General features: G+C 39.5%; 1 protein-coding gene across 2 annotated transcripts in view; it reads left to right on the top strand.

Moving 5' to 3' along the window:
* DHRSX (dehydrogenase/reductase X-linked) overlaps positions 1 to 22,803 on the top strand; it is a 161,062-nt gene extending 138,259 nt beyond the window's left edge. For both annotated transcript variants that reach the window (XM_030971022.1, XM_030971014.1), the window contains one exon: positions 22,284 to 22,803. In XM_030971022.1, the coding sequence (XP_030826882.1) occupies positions 22,284 to 22,481 (198 nt within the window). In that variant the 3' untranslated portion in view covers positions 22,482 to 22,803. The remainder of the gene's footprint in view (positions 1 to 22,283) is intronic.
* Positions 22,804 to 23,163: the final 360 nt, after the last annotated feature.

The following is a 23,163-nucleotide window of genomic DNA, read 5'->3' as shown; positions in this document are numbered from 1 at the left end:
GACTAGTTCAGCTGTAGATGTCTGTGCTGTATAAAGTTGTTTAAGGTGAATCCTTTCCAAAGGTGCACAATGTTAATTTTCTAGGTTTTTTTTTTTTTTTAATGAACTGAAGGTGGTAGGGTTTTGTAGGTGCACAGGAGAGAATAGGAACTGTAAAGGTTTGTTCTCAGATCTGGGGCACAAGTAATCTGCTATCAATCTGGTTTTGCAAATGGCAGCTCTCAGCTGTTAGACCATTTCCTGTATAAGTGGGAAATGTGCTCGTGGGCAGCTAGAGATGAGGAAATCCCAGTTACTTATGAAATGTATTTCTCATATATGTTTATAATCTACTGTGTGCCTTCACTAGAGCAGCCCTGGGTGAGGAAATCCCAGTTACTTATGAAATGCATTTCTCATAAATGTTTACAATTCATGGTGTGCCTCCACAGTTTATCACGCAGATATCACCAAGCATTTACATGGGTAGTTATGCGTAATGCAATACAACAGTTATGTCTACTCCCTCTGAGATTTATAATAGCCTAATGTTTGTAACAAGGGAGAGCCATGGGAAGCAAGCACCATCTCCTCTTTGAGGATGAACTGCAAACAGTAAACACTCTTTTTTTAATATAACAGGATCATCTGACACCCAGTTTATAAGCTATCAAAACTTGTAGTTCAGAAGTCACATGAGTAGCTCTGGCTTTGGTAATGACTATAATGATTATGATTGCAAGCCACAAATTTCTGTGTTGCATTTTAGAAAGACTACTGAGATACTACGTGATGCAGAGGTTCTTTTTGTTCTCATTATGTTCCGAGCTAAATACTTGGGGTTTGGTGGATTTTAATAGGTAAACACAAGAAGGGACTTTGGTTTTAGTGTCTCTAGTCCCCGTTTTTTCTAGAAGGAGCCTGATCCTAGATGTGGCACAAATACATCATTAATACAATCTCCCAAGAGCTAGTGGTTTGTGGACATTATTAGATATTTAAACATTCTGTTTAAATTGTGTCTGTGAATCTCTTCAGGGCAAATGACTACATCTGTGTGGTGCCATCTCAGTGCTGGGGAAAGGGGAAGTAACCACAGAGGTTACATTGCCACAGACCAGGCACTCTGCAGGAAACACAGAACATATGCAGAAGAGGATTTGGATGAAACCAGAGCAATGTGCAATAAAACAAGAACGAACTTGGACAGCTTATCAGAGATGGGATTTATAGTGGTATTTATTTGGCCCCATTGTGCTGACCTACTTTTCTGTCACTGGAATAGGAAGGAGATGCTACTGCTGGTCCTAGGCTCAAGCACAGTCTGAAAAACTGAGTTGTTCCCCATATCTCCTAATTGCTCATCAAAGTCTTGGAGCTAGCCACTATCAATTTACAAGTTTAACTTACTTACAATATTTTACTCAATTTAGTATATCTGTTACCTTTTGAATGAATAGCAGGGGCCAGAGTTGGTGCTGTGTGCCTGGCAGGCCTGTTTTCCCAGGGCCTTGCTGCAAGAGGCACTGTGAGCCCCAGCCCAGCCATGTCACGTCCCTGCAGCTAGCTGCAGTATGCTGAGGCTGCCTGTGGCTCAGGAAAAGACTTACTCAGTATTGTTGCCTGCCAAGCTTAAGATGCAAAATTCAGTCTTCTACAGTCTGTCACTTGTCATATACTATCCTAAGATGATTAAATTGTAGAAAGAAAAAAGCTGTCTTGTTGTTTTTGGAGCTCAGAGTGTTGAAAATAAGCTCATACAGACTGTGAGTATATTTGGGTCCCTCCCACCTGCAGTGCTGCATCCAGCTCTGGGCTCCCCAGCACAGGAAGCGCATTGAGCTGTTGGAGCGAGTTCAGAGGAGGGACACCAGGAAGATTAAATGGATAGAGCATGTCTCCTACAAGGAAAGGCAAAGACAATTAGGATAGTTCAGCCTGGAAAAGAGAAAACTTTGTGGTGACCTAACTGTGGCGTTCCAGCATCAGAGGCAAGCTTACAAGATAGACAGACTTTTTTTTTGCAAGGACATGTAGTGACAGGACAAGGGGAAATGACTTCAAACTGAAAGAGTACATTTAGATCAGATGTTTGGAAAAAATTCTTTGCTGTGAAGGAGGCGATGTGCTGGAACAGGTTGCTCAGAGAGGCTGTCGATGCCTCATTCTTGGAAGTGTTCAAGGCCGGGCTGAGCACCCTGGGATAGTGGAAGGTGTCCTGACCCATGGAATTTGTGTAGGAACTAGGGATCTTTAAGATCCCTTCCAACCCAAACTATTTTTGATTCTAAAAATTGTGTAGGAAGGACACTATGGGACAACGTACTTGTTTTTTTTCTGTCAGGGCTGTATGTTGTCCAGTTACAAAGGCTGTTTTTATGATTGCCCAAGCTGTGAACGGAGCCTGGTAATTTTTCAGAGAGAAGTTCAGTTATCACAACTCTCATGCATCCCAACCAGTAACAGGAGCTTAGGGTCCCCATTTTCCTTTGCACATGAAATGATGACTTCCATCGCCATGAAGTTTGTGGTGCATCATCAGTGGCTTTATACAAGTGTAGCTGATCATAACCTGCTAAAGAAGTAAATAAGATCTGAACACAAAAGCATCCAAGTCTGAATCTTCCTGCATGTTCTTCTACCAAGGATTATCTGATTTGATTTCATATCCTCTGTGTGGAGTACTGTTCTTTTGTAAAGCATGTAAGACATGTCTGATCCTGCTCCTTAGAGGTTCTCCTTGATCTGGGGCCGGCCTTTCATTTTTCTTGCCTGGTTTAGGTTTGTGGCACGTGTCCTATTTTATATGCCTGTTATCTCGGGAAGTGGATTAAGGCTGGCACAGATACACTGAGCCCTAATCTCTTTAGAGGGCCTGCAAATCTCCAGAGGTAGTAAGTACTTCAAATGTTTATATTACTATGTTCAGCTGATGTTGCTTGAAATCCATTCAAGAAGATCTGGAAGAAAGGAAGCAGGGCATTTTGCAATGCCTTTTTTTTTTTAATTACCCTGTTAATATTATTTTATATACACTTAATGCTCAGTTTTCTTTTTAGTGTTTTTTTTTCTCCTTATTGTAAGGAAAGCCTCAAGCACTATTTTCACTGCAAAATAGATCTAAGACCTAATATCTTGGCTGTACAACTTCTCCCATGAGAGCTTTGACCCATTTGTTATAGTTCTAGGTTAAAGGCAGATTGCTGGCGTCATTATTTCCAGCTTTTTGAAAAAGTGACAAAATATGAGATGTGTTTGTACTCAGTTACCTGGATTTGTCATCTCCAGGTCACTACACGGTGGTTTATGCAGAGGAGCCAAGGGAATTACAAAGTACCTTCAGTGCTCAGAATCAGCTCTTGCACACTTGATGTACAATCTGTCACACACTCTCCTGGTTGGAAAGAAAGAATTTGCAGTCATTAGGCTTTACAGATGTGAGCAGGTACCAGCCTGCTCAAGGTTGCCACCAGTGCTGTCACTCTTACCATAAAGACAACACACCTTTGGTGAGCTGGTTTCGGTTTGACTCTGTTAAAGCTCTTGGAAATATTTTTTCCTTCTTTTTATTGTCAATTTACATCATGATATCTAGTAATAGTCTCTAATCAAACAGGAGTAAGAATGCTTCTAGGGAAACAATTTACTCAAGACAAGAATGAATTAAAGTGAAATGACTGGATATGTATTTACTTTGAGAAACTGAGAAAGAAATAAGCAAAAAGAAGGAACTTGTTTCTAATCTTTGGAATTATACTCTGGGAATGGCTTCCACAGTGTGGCAGCTATGAGAAGAGTGTTGTTTTTATGATGGAGTAGAAATAGGTTTTGGAGAAGAAGATCAGCTGATAGGTTATCTGCAAAATTAGATCAGAGATGTCCCAAGCTGGATTGTTGCTTCTGAATCCTTTTTGTATTTAGAATCCTGGGGTTTTTTTCCCCCAGGTTTACCTGGTTTGCTCCCATGCTGAGAAGAAAAAATGAATCCAGTATAAGAGTACAAAAGGGAAGATTTTCCAAGAAATTTCCATTTTGATTTTGAACTTATCGAGTACCTATCAAATTCATCTTTAGGAAAGCCTTTGGTGAAATTGTGCCATTTCTTGCACTCACCTCCATCCTTGCCTTTCTTGACAATAGTTCTTCCAGTTTGTTTATGAGCTGTGTTGAAATGTCCAACAGACTAGTCCTTGCTTTTGGTTAGAGAAGAAAAACGGAAGATGACAGCTCTGGATCAGCCTGAAGAGCCTTCAGTGAAAATGAGATCTTTGGTTGTCCTGGTCAAAATATCTGTGCATGCTCTTAAAAAATAAAGTAGCCAAGATAAACTTCAAATGGAGTTGTAGAGATAACCAACATAGCCAAACTACATGTTTTAAAATTAAAAAAAAAAAAAAATTAATTTGTTTTCTGATTTTTTGTCCCTTTTAATTTAAACCATGATGTGATATTATAGGGAGGTCAAAACTGAGTGCTTGATCTTTCTTGAGTGGGTCTTTCAAATCAGAGCAATAGACTTGCTGCGGACCACTGGTCATGGATCTGTTGTGAGAGCTAAAATGTGTCAGTGCTCCAGAAGACTGAGTAAAATTTGCCCCCTGATATAAATGACTGTCTAGATTTCAAAATAAATCCTTTGCATTATACAGAAAATTTGAACTGTCAAGAAATAAATGGTGTGGTGAACTGAAACATAGGTCTCAAGATACCTGCAATTTAGCTGTATTTCAGTAATCTCTCATTCACCTTTCCTTGCTGTCAGCGGCCTGGAGGGTTTCTGTTATATTTATGATGGAAATATCTGTCAATGAATCATGTCACTGAGATGTATGTGGTTTTTCCACTTCAAGGAATTATTAAGCACTCCGTAGTTTCTGTGGTAAACACCACATTGCTGGGTCATTTGTACTACCAGGCATTTCTTTATGTAAGTATCTTTCTTGCATAAAAAATTCTTTATTTTTATGTGTGGTAGGTGGAAGGTATTTTTGTTAAGCAAGTACATATAATTTTATTTCGTGTTTTTATATGCTTTCACTATCAGCTAGTATTTCTGTAAAACTTTGGATGACAGTATTTTGCAAGTATTAATATGGTTTCTTAGTGCCTTTATCACAGAAAAATAGATGTACCTAAAATTCAGGAGACTGAGTACCTCTCACGTCTCATGTTTTGGAATCCCTTTGCTAAAATTTGTGGAGGTTAGATAATTTTCGTATTAAAATATTACTTACTTTAAAGTATAGAACTTTTTAATATACAAAATTATGCTAATAAAATGCAATTTCCTTTTTAATCATATACTAACCAAAAATGTAACCTACTGTAGGTTTACAAGTTAAACAGATATTACTAAGTAGTTTTCAATAATATTCTTCTACTCTTAACCTTACTCATCTTCAGTATCTAAGAATTTTTAGGAAGGATAGATAATAACTCTACCAAAATGCAAAGAGCTGAATATTTTGGGAGACTGGAGGATCTGCTGTTTGTTATTGTCACTGTAGGTTATGGATGAGAACATCTGCAATTGTCCTCCAGTTAATATATTTTTGAATTAGAATAAAGGGCAGAGCTACAGAGCAGCTGGGAAGTGCTCAGTTAACCTCCATTGCAAATGCTTAAAACACCTTTTCAGTGGGGCTTCTTAATGATGAAATACGTGGGGCTGGCTCTTCTGACAACTCATGGAATGAGATCGATGATTGTAACCTTTTCTCTAAATTAAACTGGAAAACCAGGAGCCAGCAGGGCTGTATGCTCAGAGCCTTGGAAGACCACCTCCTTTCCTGCTCATCACCCCATAAATACATTTTTAATGTTTATTTTTAAATTATGTGAATATATTCTGGGCTATGCTCTCATCTCCATTTCACTGAGCCTACTTCATCGTTTACAGTTTTGAAATAGTTATATTTGTACTTATTGAATGTAGCAACAGTTAGCTCCAGCCTGAGTACTAGATTTTATTTCCTTTTCAACACAAAAGTAAGCTTTAAGAGATTGAGCAGCTGTCTACTACTTGCAAATGAGTGTATGCTGAGACAATTTTCAATCTTATGATTTCTCATACTTGCCTAAATAAAAGGAAAAAAATACCCTGGGTGAGCTCTTTGGAAATGAGTTTATATTTTCAGAGAAGGAGTTAAAGAACAGACTTGGCTCAGGTATCTGTTTTCCCTTAGAGAAACATGTTATATAAAGATGTGTACTTAGCACTATTTTCTCTCTGGATTTCTCTTTGTGGTCATGTTTATTGTTTGGTGTGCTTTTTTTTCCGCTGTGGTCATCTGAAAATATTTGTAAATTCTTCTTAATATTAATTTAGACTAGGAGAGGAATCTCCCCAATTTTTCAAGAGCCAAAGCGCTTTTCCTCATTTTATTATGTTAGTAATTAAAAATGATTGCTGTTTTCTTATGCAGAACTGTAGCAAACACCCAGATATGCTTCTAGTCACAGCTGGGCATTTGTTCTTTTGAAAATCTGTCCCTCCTATCAGGTGCTGCTGGTAACTGTTGTCAGATGTTTGAGTATCTGTGCTCTGATGGCAGGCGTGATGTTGTTTCAATTCATTTTCTAAGCAAGGACCAGATGTTTGTTCTGGGCTAAGCAGAATTGATTTGCAGTTAAAACCTCAAGCAAAGGAGTATCATATCAGGCTGTAAACCATCCATGTCTCAAGCCACATGTGAATCAAACAGAAAAATATGAAAGCCAGTAGTAATCATCTTTTTCACTGCCCTGTACATCTTGGATATTTGTTTATGCAAGTGAAGAACAGATGTGTTGTTCTCTCTCCTGTGCTAACAAATGAGAATTCAGATTTGTACCATGGACTGTTTCATGATTTTCCCTTGCTCTACACAGAATTAACAATAAAAACAAGGCAAATGGCTATAATTAGAGAATTAGGCCAATAGGAATCCATTGGTTCCCTGTGAGAGCCAGTGATAAATCTGTCTCCTTGGGACACTTCAATAAGCCTGAGGCACACCATCTCCAGCTCAGGCCACCTCATGACCTTCCACTTGCTCTCAGCAGTAAACCATTGCAGGGAGAAAAAGCAACAGGGAAGACTTAAAAAAGATTGAATTTCAGCAGAGTTATGCTGGACCTTTAAGAGGTGAGGTCTTGATCATTCTGTGACAAAAAATGTCTTATGCAAGAAAGAGCTGTGCATGGAATCCCATGGCTACAGCGCTCTGGTAGCAGTCATGCCACTGCTAATAGTTGGACTTATCCATCAGGCGTCTAGCTTTTACATTTTATTCTAGTTGTCATCAATATATTCACACTAACCTTTAATATATTCACAGTATAACAGGCAGGAAAAATTACACGGGGACTAAGGAACAAAGACAAATATTGCTGAAGAAATTTTAAATAACGTGCAGATCTCTAGTGGGCATTGATTCATGTGCTTCATGGTGTCAATAATTGTTTGTGAATTGCAGTAATTTTTTTCCTCTGAACAGAGCATTACTTGTGAAATACAGTCATTACCTATTGATTAGCTCTGTAGTTATTTTCATGCATCAGTAGTGCCAGTAAGAAATGAGTAACATTTACTTTACACCAATGTGTAAGATCTGTACATTGTTCATCAAGAAGTGAAATGAGTCTTTAAAATACATATATATTTTTTTTTATTGCAGAGATCACATAGGCATTTTCAGTAGTCATAAGTCTCAGGAAAAATGGGAAAATTCTAAAGGCCTCATTTGGATTTTTAAGGTTTTTTTGATCAGGGCATTGCAAATGTTCTGCTGTATCAGGACAAGAGTGCAATAAGAAGGACATATTTGTCACTCGTTAGTGCTAATGCAATTTCCTATTTTCCCTACTGTATGTCTTTCCATTTAATCTCAATTGTTGGTAATGTGGTACTTTTTGATTAAATGATGAGAGCTGAAATTCACCAAGGAGAAAATAATTAAAACTATTTGTTTCACAGACTGTCAGCAGCTATTAGGGAAATTAAATGTATTTTTCCCTGAACCGTGTTACAGACTTTGCAAAGTTCACAATCAGTTCACAATCAATCAATCTTTTATTGAACACAGATTTAACAGCAAAGGTCAGTTATGTTCTGGACAGTAAGGAATTGGTGCAATTGACAAAACCCAACCATTTAGATTATTTTTCTATACAAATTTCACTGCTTGGAAACCCTTGCTTTTTGACTGTGGCACCCTTATAGCCACATCAGCTCAGCAGATTTGCAGAGTAAAAGAGAGCTTTGCAGCTTGTCCCCCGCAGCTGCAGCAGTGTCTGTGCCCTGGCAAGGGCCAAGCAGCAGAAGAGATTGTGCCTGATGCTGGTGGCCAGGGACCGGCCTCGCTCGTGACCCTTTACTGCAGCCCCACATGTCCAGCAGGGTAATGACCTGTCACAGCACTCTTTTGCTTCAAAAAGGAGCCTTGTTGTCTGACGTGCTCTAGGGCTTTGGCCCTGCTTGTGGACCCACCCATTTCTCCTGAATTTTCGGATTTGGCTGGGTCGATGTATTGACAAGGTTTCACCTAGTATTTTCCTCTCCTTTTTCTACTACAATAAGGCTTGGGCTTGCTCCTTTTTTTGCACCACAGGTTGTAAATACCATCTACCCCAAGAGCTCATGCTTTGAAGTCTACTTTTTACTCCTTTTTGCTTTCCAAAGGGGTTTGGTGACACGGGTGGATGATCTGAGGAGGGCGAGTATTGGTGCTGCACTAGGAAACCCTCCCACCCTGAGCCCCTTTCTTCTCCACATGGCATATGGGCTGCAGAAAGGGATCTGAGCCAGTGGGGCAAGTTTATACAGGAAATTGCATCACACTGCAACATCAAGTGGCACACTGATGTAGTAGCCACAGTTAGTGAGCTTGGATTGAGGGCCTGGCAAGAAGCATTTAGGAATTCATGAAGAAAAGGGAATGAAAAAGCACTGGGACTGTCAGTGTGATTGTTGTGGGGCACAATGAAAAGGCAGGTGGAGAAATGGATAAAAGTTTTGTCTGCAGACATGCTTTGCATACCACATAGAGAAACAGAACCTAATCTTGATTGGAACAATTCAATTCCACTGTGAAGTACATATTAAATAACAATAGGTGGCTGCAGAGCTGTGCAGACTTGCAGGTGAAGAGCAGAATTTTAAGCAAGCGGCTGTGCAGGCAGGAGAGGCAGAGGGGAAGGGTAGGATAGCACCCAGCACTGGTGTTTGAGATCTGCTCAGACCTCAGCCTGTGCTTTTATGAGTAAAAAGCAGTTACTTAAACCTTAGCGGAGTTCTGCATTAATTCACCTGGAATTTTTCCTGGGAAGGAGAAGTTTATTCATCTGGAGCTTTGCTGCTTGCAGAGTATCACCTCAGATGAGAGAGCAAGTGGGGGTAGGGGGGCTCATTGATTGAACTACCAGGGCCAAAGGATGTGTGTAGCAAAATGACACTACTAAGGAGCATAGTTCAATACTAAGCTTCCTAAATAAAGTGAATTATTTCAGCACCAGATGAATCAGTAAAATGTATTCATCAAGCCACAAAACCTCACAGTATTTGTTCCCCAGTCTAAACAACTGCTCTAACCTTTATGTCAAAAAGCCCTATGAATTCCAGTGGAACAGGAGCTCTCCTGAGGAGCTTAATGAAAAGAAAAGGTTAATTCTCACTATTTTATTTTGTGTATCAATAGTTCTGCAAGAGCAAGCCTCTGGGCCATGGCTATGTAAGCCCTGAATTACTCCAGTATCAAAACCTCAGTCAGAGACTCTGCAGAGACAGGAGCTACCTGAAGATGAAATAAAAGGAATAAGAAATCTTTCAGAAATATTGTTGGGATTTTTAACATTTATGCCTCACAACCCCTTTTTTGTTAGGGTTTTTTCTTCTTTTTTTTTTAATAGCTTATTGGGGAAAGATGTTTGGTGTGAAAGAGATTAAATTGTTTTCTCCTTTCCAGTTTTTCATTGTTCTGTTTCAGTTAACGAGATTTGGTCATTCATTATGGATCTCTTTTTGGAATTTGAACCAATTCTTGCTCCAGAAAAAGCTGGGACAGTCAGTGTAGTCATTCACACAGGAATGGGGCACATCACCTCACTGTGCAGCCATGTAACTCCTCTGCGGTGAGTTCTGTCATCTGGAAAAGGAAACAAGAACATGGCAAGGACCACATCTGTCACCAAATTCAGTCCTGGCTTTTGCAATGGAGTCAGAATTTTTGTTTTACTCCATCTGCTACCTTAATGAAGGTTTAGAAAAAACCTTTAGAAATAAGCCTAGGAATTAAACTTGACAGCTTCAGTGCATGGTAGATCTGGGTGTTCCTACTTACCAGTAGTTAACAATTGCATGTAACGAGTACATGCCATTTCATGCTTTCCTTTATCTGTTCCACTGGCAAGAACTGACATTTGTTTTTCCTTTAGAGCTCCTGAAAATGAACAGCTGTATCACGTCTCCACAGGCTTACAGTCCCCTCTGCACTATGAGTACCAGCCTGCCCTTCCTTCAGACCATTTATCTGATTAAATGTGATGAGCTCAAACTCTTGAGTAATTGTTTTCAAGATGAAAGTTTTTTGCTTCCATTTCAAACCTTGGGAATCATTGGTGTGGCTGAGGGTCTGCGTGTTTTCTCTCTCTCTAATGAGTTCTACAGTTAAAGATATGATGCCTCAATTCTTGTCTGACATAGTTTTAGAGACTAATCTCATTGAAATCAATGGCACTCTTTGCCTGTCTAAAATGATACATGTTTTTTGGGGGTCTCTTCTGAATTTAAGCCATCAATAGATTCCTTTGCAGATAGTGAAGAGCCCTGGGGTTGATTGACTTAAACAAAAGGATTTAAGTTACAGAGCTTAAATTCACTTTCAGTCTACACAACAAAAACTTTATTTGAATAATCAGATTCAGTCATCCTTTACATTTGCATTTTTAGTTGTTTTGTTAAAAACAAGTTGATTCTGTTGGGTTAATAAGCATTCAGATATGTCAATTTGCAACTGAATGTTGCCTTTGCTTCTAAACTTAGAACTTCTATTGGGTAACAAAAGATAAGCTATATAGACAGCTCCATAATGGTATGGTTTCTGAATCTATCCATCATTTCATGACTTTAGCAATCTGATAACATTGTGATGGAAAATGGGAAATGGTAGTTCTGTTTACAAGATTACATTTTGTTTTAAATTATTTATTTTTACAAACTGCTTCCTGATAAAAGAGAGTTTAATTAAAATGAAGAGAACTATAATTTTTCAAGGGTTTTATTGCTTAAATAGAAAAGCCCTGAACTTATTGGGCAAAATTGAAGATGTAAAATCTGAAATTACTTATTTGAACTATCTCTTAAAAATATATGATTGGAAAATCAGAGCCACTTTAGGAGTTCCACCTAATTCTAGTCTTCCACTAAAATAACTATAGAAAGTAAGTCTGGTCTTCTCGTTTTCCATCTTTTGCTATGTTACTAGGGACAGATGTAAATAAACCCTCTTGTTTATATATTTTTGGTTTATCATTCAAGATTAAAGGATGAAATTGCCAGCAACTGGAATTATGTGAAATAAATTTCCAGAATAAGATTCCTTCCCTCACCACCACTTTTATCTGTCTTCCAGTTTGGACTTTCTCCTCTCAGTCTGGGGAACCCTGTGAAATTATAATTTAGGCACAATAATTCTATGAAAACCAGAAACTCAGCCCAGCTGGGACATGGACATTGCTAAATGGTTGTTCTGGTTTGGGGTGAGATAGAATTAATTTTCTTCTTAGCAGGTGGTACAGCTTTGGATTCAGTATGAGAATAACGTCGACAACACACTGATGTTGTAGCTGTCACTAAGTGGTGCTTACCCTAAGCCGAGGCATTCTCAGTTTGCTGTTCCCTGTCAGTAAGAAGATGCGCAAGAAGCTGTGGGGTAGCATGGCCAGGACAGCTGACCCATCCTGGCCTAAGAGATATTCCATAGCACAGAGCATCAGGCTCCGAGTTTAAACTGAGGAGACTTGGCCAGGAGCTGTTGATTGCTGCTCCGGGGGCCTCAGCAGTTGTTAGTGAGCAATCATGGATTTGATCTTTTTCTTACTCTCTTCCCCACCCCACTGGGGTATGGGAAGGGAGTGAGTGGCTTAATTGCCAGCTGGGGTTGAACTGCAACAATAGTATTTGGTGACCTGCTTTAAACCCCTTTTGTCCCCGGCAGCTCAGGGACAAGGAGACAAAGGCTGAGACCCAAGGTGAGATAAGCACTGCAAGACGAAGGTCTTTTTCCATGCAAGAGCTTTGTGTGGAGCAGACCCTCTAGCAGGACATATTACAGCCCAGCTAGCAATGTAGAGCTAAGAAATTCGGGGGAAAGTGTACTTCTGCTTTCATCTCTCCCATCTTCCCAGACATATTTTCATCTTGCTTGCTATTAATGCATAGATGTAGCACCCTGTAGTCATTTTGAGTTAGTTTGTGCACCTCACTAGTTCTGGTCCTCATCTTTGGCAGTGCAGGCATATGGCCTGCCTGAGTCCTGGGGAAGGAGTGTTCTCTGCTGAGCTCACCTGGTGATCCAGGAAAGGATTTGCACTGTCACATCTCCACTGTCTGTTTTCAGGAGGTGCTTCCAGCAGGAAAGGTAAAAAACGGAGGCTGGCAGTCACCCTCTTCCAGGCCCTCCTCCACCTGGCTGAGCCCACAGCTGGAAACAGTCCTGCTGCTCTTTGGGGTGCAAAATGGGGGTTGTAGCAATTTAAAACAGAAGAGGCTGTGCAGTAGCTGCTGGCTTATGTAATTTTGGGTTGTTTCATTTTGTCTGTGTTCTGCACAGTCTTTTTGCTTTTTGATCTCATCATAGTTCCTAAAGGCTTTCTATATTGTGGTTTTCTTTTAAATATTTAGCAGTTCCATGCCCATAGCGAGCTCTTATAATAATTAAAAAATAAATAACAGTCATTATGAGAAATTCATAAAGTGGGAGATGTTTCAGTTTCTATTTCCTAACAAGGGAAAAAATGATACGTGACTTGTCGAATATTAAACAGTAAACAAGTAGAGATGATGGTAGGGGGCTACAAGTCAGAAGTTGTCATATATATTATTCCTGAAGTCTTATGTTTTCACTGAAAGCCAGCAAAGATATTTTACTTTGCATGAGCAGGAAGGTAATAAATGGTTCAGAAGTAAATGCACTCAGAAGCATCGTCTTCAGCACCCTGAGCCTTGCTGTGTCTCCCATTCTCTGGGGCTGCTAAAAATGCAGCTACCACTTCAGACACAAATATTTCTTTGTGTGCTTTGCTGTGTTGTTTTGATTGCCAAGATCTATCTTCTTTAAAAGAATTCAAGAATCTAAGGGTGGCCTATGTACTCGTGTAAGATAAGGCATTGAAAATTGAAGCTGGAAGTAAACAAATAAATGATGTTTTTTCTTCTACAAACACAGGAGTTACAGCCTAGTGCACAAGGCATCAGGAATAGGATTTCAGAGACTCATTCTTTCCTTATCTCTTTTGACCTGTGCATCTGCTTCAATGAATGTCTTGTGGGTCTCTGAATGGAAGTGTTGCAGAAAATTCCAGATTATGTGAGGATCCAGGACAATTCTCAGTGATTTAACTCAGGCATCCTCAGCAATAGGTAGCTGCAGGACATCACCTGGTTTCCAGAGAGCTCATTAACCAGGCAGAGTGTTATCCTCACAGAACAGGCTTCAGTATTTTGTGAAGTACACATACTTTTTCATCTCTCTCTGCCTATTATTGCCTGTCTTATTTCCTAGAGACTGGATGTTCCAGCAAGTGAGTGTCTCTGGTTGGATGTTTATGCAATGTCTGGGGCAGCAGGCTCCTATCTGTCAAATTTTGCATACAGTTCCTGAGCTGAGTGAGGTAACAAGTGTGAAGTGATTTCAGTGGCTGTAGTGATATCTCAGTTCTGGCTTCGAAGACATCACTGTCTGCTGCAGAGCAAGCTTAGGGATCAGCCTGCAGGCAAAGTAATATTCCTCAATGCACTTGACAAAATGAATAAAGGACTCAGTCATGATTAATGACTTTGACCCAAAGTTTCAAGTCCCTGCTCAAATTCAGTCATGTAAAGTTGGGTTCTTGTTTCTATTCAAAATTGCTTAAAAGTGAGCATTGTTCTTTTAGTGCTCTATTCAATATCTTAGAAAATGCAAAGTATGAATCCACAAACAATGCTGCTCACATCACCAACATTATATTGCATTTCTAACCTGAGAGACATTCAGTTTGAAATTAAGATACAAATATAATTTTATTATTTTTATTTATAATATTTATTATGATTTATAATACCTACAAGTGAGTTCACTGTTGGAGCTGGTCCTTGAAATTGATGGAGATTACTTCAGTGTAGCCCAGAAAGCTGGCCAGCCAAGAGGAGCTTCACTCAGCTGCCTGAGAACACAAGTATCTCATGTTATTTGACATGACCCATGATGCCCTGTTGTTGTGATTTAACACCAGCCAGCAACAAAGCCCCACGCAGCAGCTCATTCACGCCTAACCAGTGGGATTGAGGAGAGAATAGAAGGGGTAAGAGACCCCTTAATAACTCGTGGGTTGAGATAAAGACAATTTAAAAGGGAAAGCAAAAACTGTGCACACAGGCAAAGGAAAAAAAGGAATTGATTCTCTGTTTCCCATGGGCAAACTGACATCTCCAGGAGAGCAGGGCCCCATCACACATCATGGTGACTTGGGAAGATAAATGATATCACTCCAACTATCCCCCCATCATTTTTCCCCCACTTTTTATCCTGAACATGATGTCATATTGTTTGGAATGCCTCTTTGGTCACTTGGGATCACTTGTCCCACCTGTGACTCCTCCCAGCCTCCCACACACCCCCAAGTTCCTTACCAGCATGGCAATAAAAAGCAGAAAAAGCCTTGGCTCTTTCTAAGCCCTGCTCAGCAATAACACAAATATCTCTACGTTATCAACTCTCTGTTCAGCACAAATCCAAAACACAGCCCTATACCAGCCACTGTGAAGAAAATTAACTCTGCCCCAGCCAAAAGCAGCACACCTGCTTAGCCTGAAGTAGCTGCTGTAGAAGAAGAGGGCTCAGAGTCACGGCAGATGCCTTCCTCAGTGAAACTTTGCTCATGTTCTGAATCTGCAACAAGAATCACCCATGGTTCAGAGTAGAGCTATTTGGCCATTTTTCAACAAAACAGATTTCTCAGAAGGCATATCTCTGACACAAAACCAATTAAAACCTTCTACTGCCAACTCCATCAAAAGATTCATGGGAAATGAGGCGTTTGGATCTGGGCACGTGCCTGCTCCTTGGGTTCCCTGAGCAACAGGCTGACCCTGACAGGCTTTTCAGGACAGCTCCTTTCTTCCACAGCTTGCCTTATTTACAGGCATCCTAGCCACCCATGCAGGGGCTGATCTGAAGCTAAGATGGGACTTCCCAGTCTCTCCGTGTACCTGAATTTTTTTAAGGTCTTTCCAGAGAATTTGCTTTCAACAGAAAAGGAGATCTGGGGTTTGATAGTCTCTGTATCTGTTTGCCAGCTGTCTCTGCTTCTGTTCTTTCAGTATCTTTGTGCTCAGGGAAAACTTCTCTTTTTCCCCGAATAGTCATGAATTATTCAGATTATAAAAGCTCCTTTCCTTCCAAATTTTGATTCATTTTTTAGTGTGAAAATTGCTTTGTGTTCCTAATTCATCAGAGTTTCATCTTTTATTACATATTTATAACTTGATTGAGAAATTATTTCTCTGTGGCCACAACATCGTCAGGAGAAAGGCTTCACGCTTTAACTGAACCATTTCTGCTATTTCTTTCAAAGACAAAATCAGAAGAATTTTATTGTGGAATGAATTTATTAAAGAATTCTCATTGTCACAAGTTGGGGATTGAAGTGAAATTAATTTGGTTGTGCTGACTGGGTATCTAGGGAGAACTATATTCAATAAAATATCTCTTTCTAGTCTATTATAAAGGCAGAAATTGGATAGAAATAGCATAATAGCAAGCTACATATGAAAGAATAGAAGGAAAGAGAGAAAGCAGATGGAAACCAGGGCTTTTGAGTGAAGACAGAGATGGCTGAAGAGCTGTGCTGCCACACTTGTCTGGCAGCTTTGGCTTCCTGGGGACCTGACAGTTGGTCCTGGCCACTGGTGTCACCAGGACATAAAGCCAGCTGCTGCAGCCTGATTGATCAAAGGTGGCTGAACACATCCATTCACCTGCGTCATGGCTTCTTTTCTAGCCTTTGTTTTCATACTCAGGGTTTGAATGGGTTGCTCTTTGTCTGGAATTTTCAAAGCAGCAGTCACATTAGGAGGTCTAGACAGTGCAAGTTACACAATGCACACTGAACACACACAGCCCCCGTGCTCACCTGGAGGCTGTGACTCTACAGCAGCTGTTGTTATTTCACCTTAGACTCTTGCACCAGAAAGTAACCTGGTGTCTTCCCAAGACACCTGGCTTTGAAATGATTCAGTGGTTCACAGATCACAGCAGTCAGAGCACCCTAGAACACAGGTAATTTGCTTCTCACAAGCTTGTTTGCTTTAATATTCATGGGAACACAATCCCAGCTCCTCTGTGTCTGAAATTTTTCAAACTGTTCCATGTTTTGTGTTTGTCTTTGTTGTTGAGAGTCAAGCAGTGCATTGAGGGTGGCTGGATGTCACCCCTCCACTAACTGCCACCAGGTAGATGAAAGACTTTGCTGTACCAAGTAAGAGCAATTTCATGTTCTTTTTGTTGTTGCTAACCCCTACAGTGTATATGTATAGTACTGCTCAGGTATCACAGATGATCATTGTCTTTCCTGAAGGAAGACAGAAAAACAAGGAAACCCTCCATATACAGAATTTTTCAGTACAGAAGTCAGTAATATGCCATCATTTAAAAGAATATTACCAGAATAATGATCATTGGGAAAGGTGAAAGAACACAGGCAAAAGTGTCCAAGTACTGATGCCCAGAAGATGGCCTGTTCAGTGCTTTCTGAGTTTTCCTGGCTGGAACCAGGGAATTTGTTACCCACTCAGGAAAGGTCTGATGGAACTCACTCTCTTAAAAAAAGTGAAGCCACAGAGCGAACACCATGAGCACCTGTGGCAAGAAGAAAACCAAACCAAAAAATATCTGCAAGCTCATACTCATCAGTTTATGAGTAGATTTCTCACATGAACTGAAAAGTGCATGATTTAATGAATGGCACATGAGCTAAGACCAGTGTTATAAGCCCATTTTTGATGAAAGTTCCTACAGCAGTCTACCTAATGTTGCTGATGAGGGTTATTCCATCAATACTTGATGTATTCTACAGCACAAATTATAGTGATAAAGGTGTTTTAACAGGTTTTTCCTCAGCATTAGTTTATCTTCCAGCTTACCAGGCAGTCCTGTGTGCACATCTCTCTGACCCCTTGTTCAGGTCTCAAAACTCAGCTGTGATGTCAGTGACTGATTGTTCCAGCAGTTCTGTCCTGTGCACCCAACCTTCTCTCCCATAATCTCTTGAGATGGCAGAATCCTGAATTAATGAAATACGAATAAAGTACAATTTTCTGATTGAGTGGGATGAGGGGAAGCTATCCCAAAGTCTTAAGTCCCCTGATACCATGGCTTGTATCACTGCTTCTCTTTCAATCTTATGGCCAACTCTGTTAGCCAGTACAAATACAAGAATATGCAGGCTGTCCATTCAAGCTATTTGTCACAGTGTTTAAGACGCATAGAACAGTTGTCACTGTTTGCTGGTAGCTGCTGCAAGCGGTACTGAGAAAATTAAGTGATTACAGAGGAGGAATAAGGGAGCTTATTAAACTTGTTCCTATCCAGTTTTCTGTAGTTTCTGATGAGCATAATACACTGTCTACCCAGGACTCTGAGCTATGAATTTAGGTGAAGGTGGAAATGAATGAGTACATGGATTATCATGGAAAGCACCACAAAACCATCACATGAAACTGATGCAGACGCAGGATTTCTAAAGAGTTAAGCTATTGTTCCCTCTTCTAGACAAATGGAAAGGATGTAAAATTTCATGGTGACATGGCTGTAGGAACTGACTGTTATCAGCTAACACATTTTGCAAGAATTAGCACTTAGTATTGACAAAATTATATGTCCCTTAAAATTGGATTAATCAAAATGCGTGAACTAGCAAGTCCTAAAAAAGCAAGACTAAAATACAAACCCTCTTAGCACTTGTCCCAGTTTTCCTAGAACAGAATATTCCATTTCATACTGAGAGACAATTATTCTTTGTCGATGAGTTATAATTGATGAATATTTAAGAAAAAAAAAAGAAATATCAGAGCTTCCATAAAAAGAAAAAGGCTTTTTCTTTGGGAATAGTTAGTGCCAAAATAATGTCATTTTATGTATGTAGGCTACATTTTGCTTAAATAAGCCAGTCACAGGCTATCTTCTCTCTCCTTCCAAAACTTATACATCTAAGGAGCAAAGATGTGTACTCTCAATCAGACCTTTATTTACTGTTGAAGATAAACATAAAGTTAATTGAAAAAGAAAGTAAAAATTGTGATCAATACTATAACCAGCAAAGGGAAATACAGGCTCAGAATTTCATTAGGAAGAAGTTAAGCAGAAATCAGTTTTACTTGTATATTACAAAGGCATTAATTCCAGTTCCTTGGATACTAATAACATAACAGTTTGTAAACATAAATCCAATTTAAAAAAAATTCAACACCAATGAGTGGGCACCTGAAGAGTGAAGAATCATTGTGCAATTTATAGGCATACCACTTCTCTTAAGACAAGTCCAGTCAATTAATGAACAAGAGGTTACTGATTCTGTATATACGAATATTATTATTTTATTGTTTTTAAAGGCTTTTTTACACTGGCAATGTGTAAAAATCTTCCCCTGTGATTAGAATTATACTTGCTATTGCTTCCTGTCTGCCTGGAACTCTTGGTATAATATTTCATGGAAGACTCCATCTAGTTCCAACCCCCCTGCCATGGAAAGAGACATCTTCCACTAGACCAGGTTGCTCAGAGCTTCATCCAACCTGGCCTTGTACACTTCAAGTGATGGCTAATTCCTTAATGTAGTGTAGTTGGGTTTGTATTGTATGTTTGCATAGAGCATCATGACAAATATCCTGGGGTTTTATAGGTCAAGATATTTGTCCATTGGCTGATGATTTCTCTGGTCTTTTATCAGGGGCTCTCCTTCCTAGAGAGCCACTGGCATCAAAGGGTGGGTCAGATGTGTTGCTTTGGCAGTAGTCTCCTGTTTGTGGCCATTTTCTTCTCTAAGGGCTTTGTGGTTTCTCCTCATCTTTTGATGGCCTATCATGTGGTATAAGAAAAGCTATGGAAAAGCTCTTCAAAGGCAAGTTGGCAACCAGGAGTGAGTCTGCCACTGCTGGAACAATTCATCCTGGTCCTTGTCCAGATACCCATTATTTGCTCCAGTGGTTGCAGGCTGCTGCCAGCTTCATCCTTCCCAAGAGGTCCTCAGGCACTGAGGCACAGACAGGATGTCTGCATATGTCTGTGTGTCTTTCTTTGTTGCAGTTGATTTTTGGGTGTGTAGTAGACCCAACACTTTCCCAGAAAGAGACTCAGCTGTATGTGTTGATGTGCAGTTGCTCTCACAGTAGGCACGGACAAGATCCAGAGAAGGAATCACAGCATGTTCTTTACTTCAGCCTCTAAAAGCAAATTGGTCAAACTCCCAGCAGGAAATGCAGGGCGCTCCTGCTGCAGGGTTTCATTTTTACTTTCACTAAAACAGAAAACATGCCAAAACAATGAAGAGATTATAGAGAAAGGGAAAATAAAACTTCCATCATTAATTAAGCACTCAGAAGATAGAATAAGACAATTCCTTAGTCACACACAAGCATCTCACTCTCTGATGTACTGAAAAACTTGTTTTCCTTATTATATTTCCATAATATCTAGAATCTTAGAATCATAGAATGGCCTGGGTTGGAAGGTACTTTAAAGTCCAACTAGTTCCAGCCCTCCTGCCATAGGAAGAGAGGTGTTCCACTAGACCAGGCTGCTCAGAGCTGCATCCAACCAGGCCTTGAATGCTTCAAATGATGGGTAATTCCTTAATACAGTATAGTTGGGTTTTTTCTTTGTATATTTAGATAATTGCTTCTAGCATCAGGTGGTAGAAGCTAAACAGGAATTTAACACAGACCTTTCAATTCGGCATATTGCATATGGTGGATGGGAGGAGCAAAATAAATCATATGAAAAGTTACACAAGCTGACTTTAATGGATGGTCAGTGCTGCTGTGCTTATAAGTCACAGTGTGGGCATGTAAGCACTTTCAACCAGTGCATAACCTTTATTTAAAATATTTGATATAATTTTGTATAGAAGAGAATAGAATAGACTGTTTCAGTTGAAAGGACCTGCAACAGCAGTGACCAGTTCATGACTGACCAAATGATAAAGCACATTCTTAAAGGCATTATTCAAATCCCTGCTCAAATGCCACTGACAGGCTTGGCATATACCACCCACCTCTCTAGGAAGCCAGCTCCAGTGTTTACCACCCTCTTGGTATAGATCTCCTCTGGCTGGGAACTTAACTGGCATATCATCAAAAGTAAAAATCTTAAAAAATTCTGCATATCCCGGGAGAACCTTACCACTGAATCAGCAGAGGCAGCCTGGTATTTCTGATGCTGTAACAATATCCATACAGACCAGTCTCTGAGGTGGTAGAGAGCCCTGCTCATCAGAACATAATCACACAAATTCCACCCACAGGCAATTTTTCTACAGCATTTTAGTGTTGAGCTGTTGTCATGAAGATTTGGGAGTCGTGATATTGACATTTATGCCTGTTTGTGCTGGAGAGCTGTTAAATGCAGGAACATAAAGTCCAGTGAACCATCACATGAAGTAATGGTTTATCTGTGTCACTACTTTTTTTAAGTAGAGAACAAGAGTACGTAAAAAACCTTTTGGTTATTCTCTGTCACCCAGAAAAAGTTATATAAAAGTAGGAATGCTCATATTCATCGTTCTGCAACTTTACAATATCAAGATATTTTATACTGCTGTTCATAGTTGATCATTATATTAGCCACTCTATGAGCAAAGAATTGTGCAGGCCCTTTATGTTATTTACATAATGTAGTGAGTATGAATAAGCACTATTTTCCATAGGATAAAGAAGGGTGAAATAGCAGAAAAGTACTAAACCAAGATAAATGAGCATTTTTAAGTGATTTTAGACAGAATATCATAGTGCAATAATTTTCTTAAAAAAACCAAACATAGCAAAAATCTTCCAATTACTTAGATTTATTAGTTTTTATAAGGCAATGAGTAACCTATTCACTACTGTCTCATTCATCAAGTGAGTTCTTCAGGAAAAGGCATCCTGTCAGGTGCTGCAGACAAAGCTCTGAGCAGCATCAGTACTGTTAATGCCTCAGATAATGACTGCAAGGATTGCAAAATGATACATTATTATCTAGCAGGCATTGATCACAATTATATCGCTGATAAAGGTAAAGCATATCAAATGTTGTGTTTTAAATATTTCCTTTAATTAGAATAAAAATGCCACAGAAATAATTTCAGCGGTAGCTGTGTGATTCTTCTGAATGCAGAATGTAAAATTTTTGCATATGCTCAGGATGAAAGGAGTTATCACTCTAAGCTATTCACTTACTAATTTTCATTTAATACTCATGGTATATCAGACATAATAGATTGTTCACCATTTTGCTTTATGCAAGAGCAGAACCCTGATAACTGTGCTGTGTCTAAAATGTAGTTCCCTCATTTACCTGCCTGCTTGGACTGAACTGCAGAATCTTAATTTGCTGTCATGGTTTCCATGATCCTTTGCTCATGTCACAATTGTTGTTACAATGAACACATTGCATGTACAGCATAGCCTTCATCTTCTTAAGGCAAAGCACAGACCCTTTCATCCTTGCAAAATGAATAATTAAACTAGGATTTTAATATTTGTGCTTGCTTTTGGGTTTATTAGCTCTAACTGTGAAAGCTAAATCAATTATTTTGTATGCTCCATCTGACTAACTCTTCAAAAAATAGACTGGAGTTTTCCATATATCTGTTCTGGCTTTAAGCTATTTTAAAATAGCTCTATTGAAGAAATGGACTCTGCCAATTGAATAAGTGACTTTCTTATTATTTCAAGCTTCGGGTTTGCAAAAGGACCAGAAGTGTATAGCAAAATTAGGGAAGATGTTTGTCACTGATAAGGTCCTATGGTGGTAATATAATTCTTCTGCTATACCTGTCTCACTTGGATTTGGTTTTTTTTGTTTCTGCAGACCCCAGAGGAAGGAGCCTCTACAACCATCTATGCAGCAGTATCACCTGAGATGGAAGGAGCTGGTGGCTGCTACCTCTACAACGAGAAAAGGACAAAATCGGCTGACGTAGCATATGATGAGGAGCTGCAGAGAAGGCTCTGGACAGAAAGCTGCAAGATGGTTGGGATTTCTGATGAAGCCAGCAGGCTTCCCTAGAAGAAGCCACTTTCAGCTGGGTAAATGAAATGCATTGAAAAGCATCTTAGGTGAATTCTTGCAGCATCAGTCATCATCCTGGAAATCACTGTTCAGTCCCAAAGGCAAACGTGAACAGCTCTGTTCTTCACTTGAATCCCTAATCTGATAGGGTGTGGGGGGAATATTCCCACAGAAAGGTGTAGTGGTTGGTTTTAAATCTAACCATCAGTTTTGTAAATCATTCTGTTTCAGTCCGTGATTAAAATACAATCTTTAAACATGTGCAGAGATGAGTTTTCATTGTTTTGTTCAACAAAAATAATGCTTGAGCATGCTGTGCTGGGAGGTTTTTGAACTTAAACCACCTTTGTACATATAAATTACTCTTTTAAATCAGTTTTTAAAGTTGCAGCTTCATTTCCTTAAGCTTTATTAATTTTTAAGACACTTTCATCAGCTTGTTCTAATGCAGAAATTTAGCATTCATGATCATGATGTTATTTCTGTCTTAAAGTCAGTTTTATATGTCAGCTTTTATCCAAAGGTACTAACTGAAGGTCAGAACAACAACAAAAAGTAAATAAATAAGGTCTTCTTCAAACAGGATACTGAATTCACTTGTTTCCAGTTTAAGTTCATCTCTCCTACAGAGGTGAGGAAGGGATCAAACATCATCATGGCAACACTGGCTTTGGCAGAG

The sequence above is a fragment of the Camarhynchus parvulus genome, chromosome 1, assembly GCF_901933205.1.
Source record: "Camarhynchus parvulus chromosome 1, STF_HiC, whole genome shotgun sequence".
In the NCBI taxonomy this organism is placed as follows: Eukaryota; Metazoa; Chordata; class Aves; order Passeriformes; family Thraupidae; genus Camarhynchus; species Camarhynchus parvulus.
Note: the sequence above shows the minus strand (reverse complement) of the source record. Positions and strands in the feature narration are given on the sequence as shown.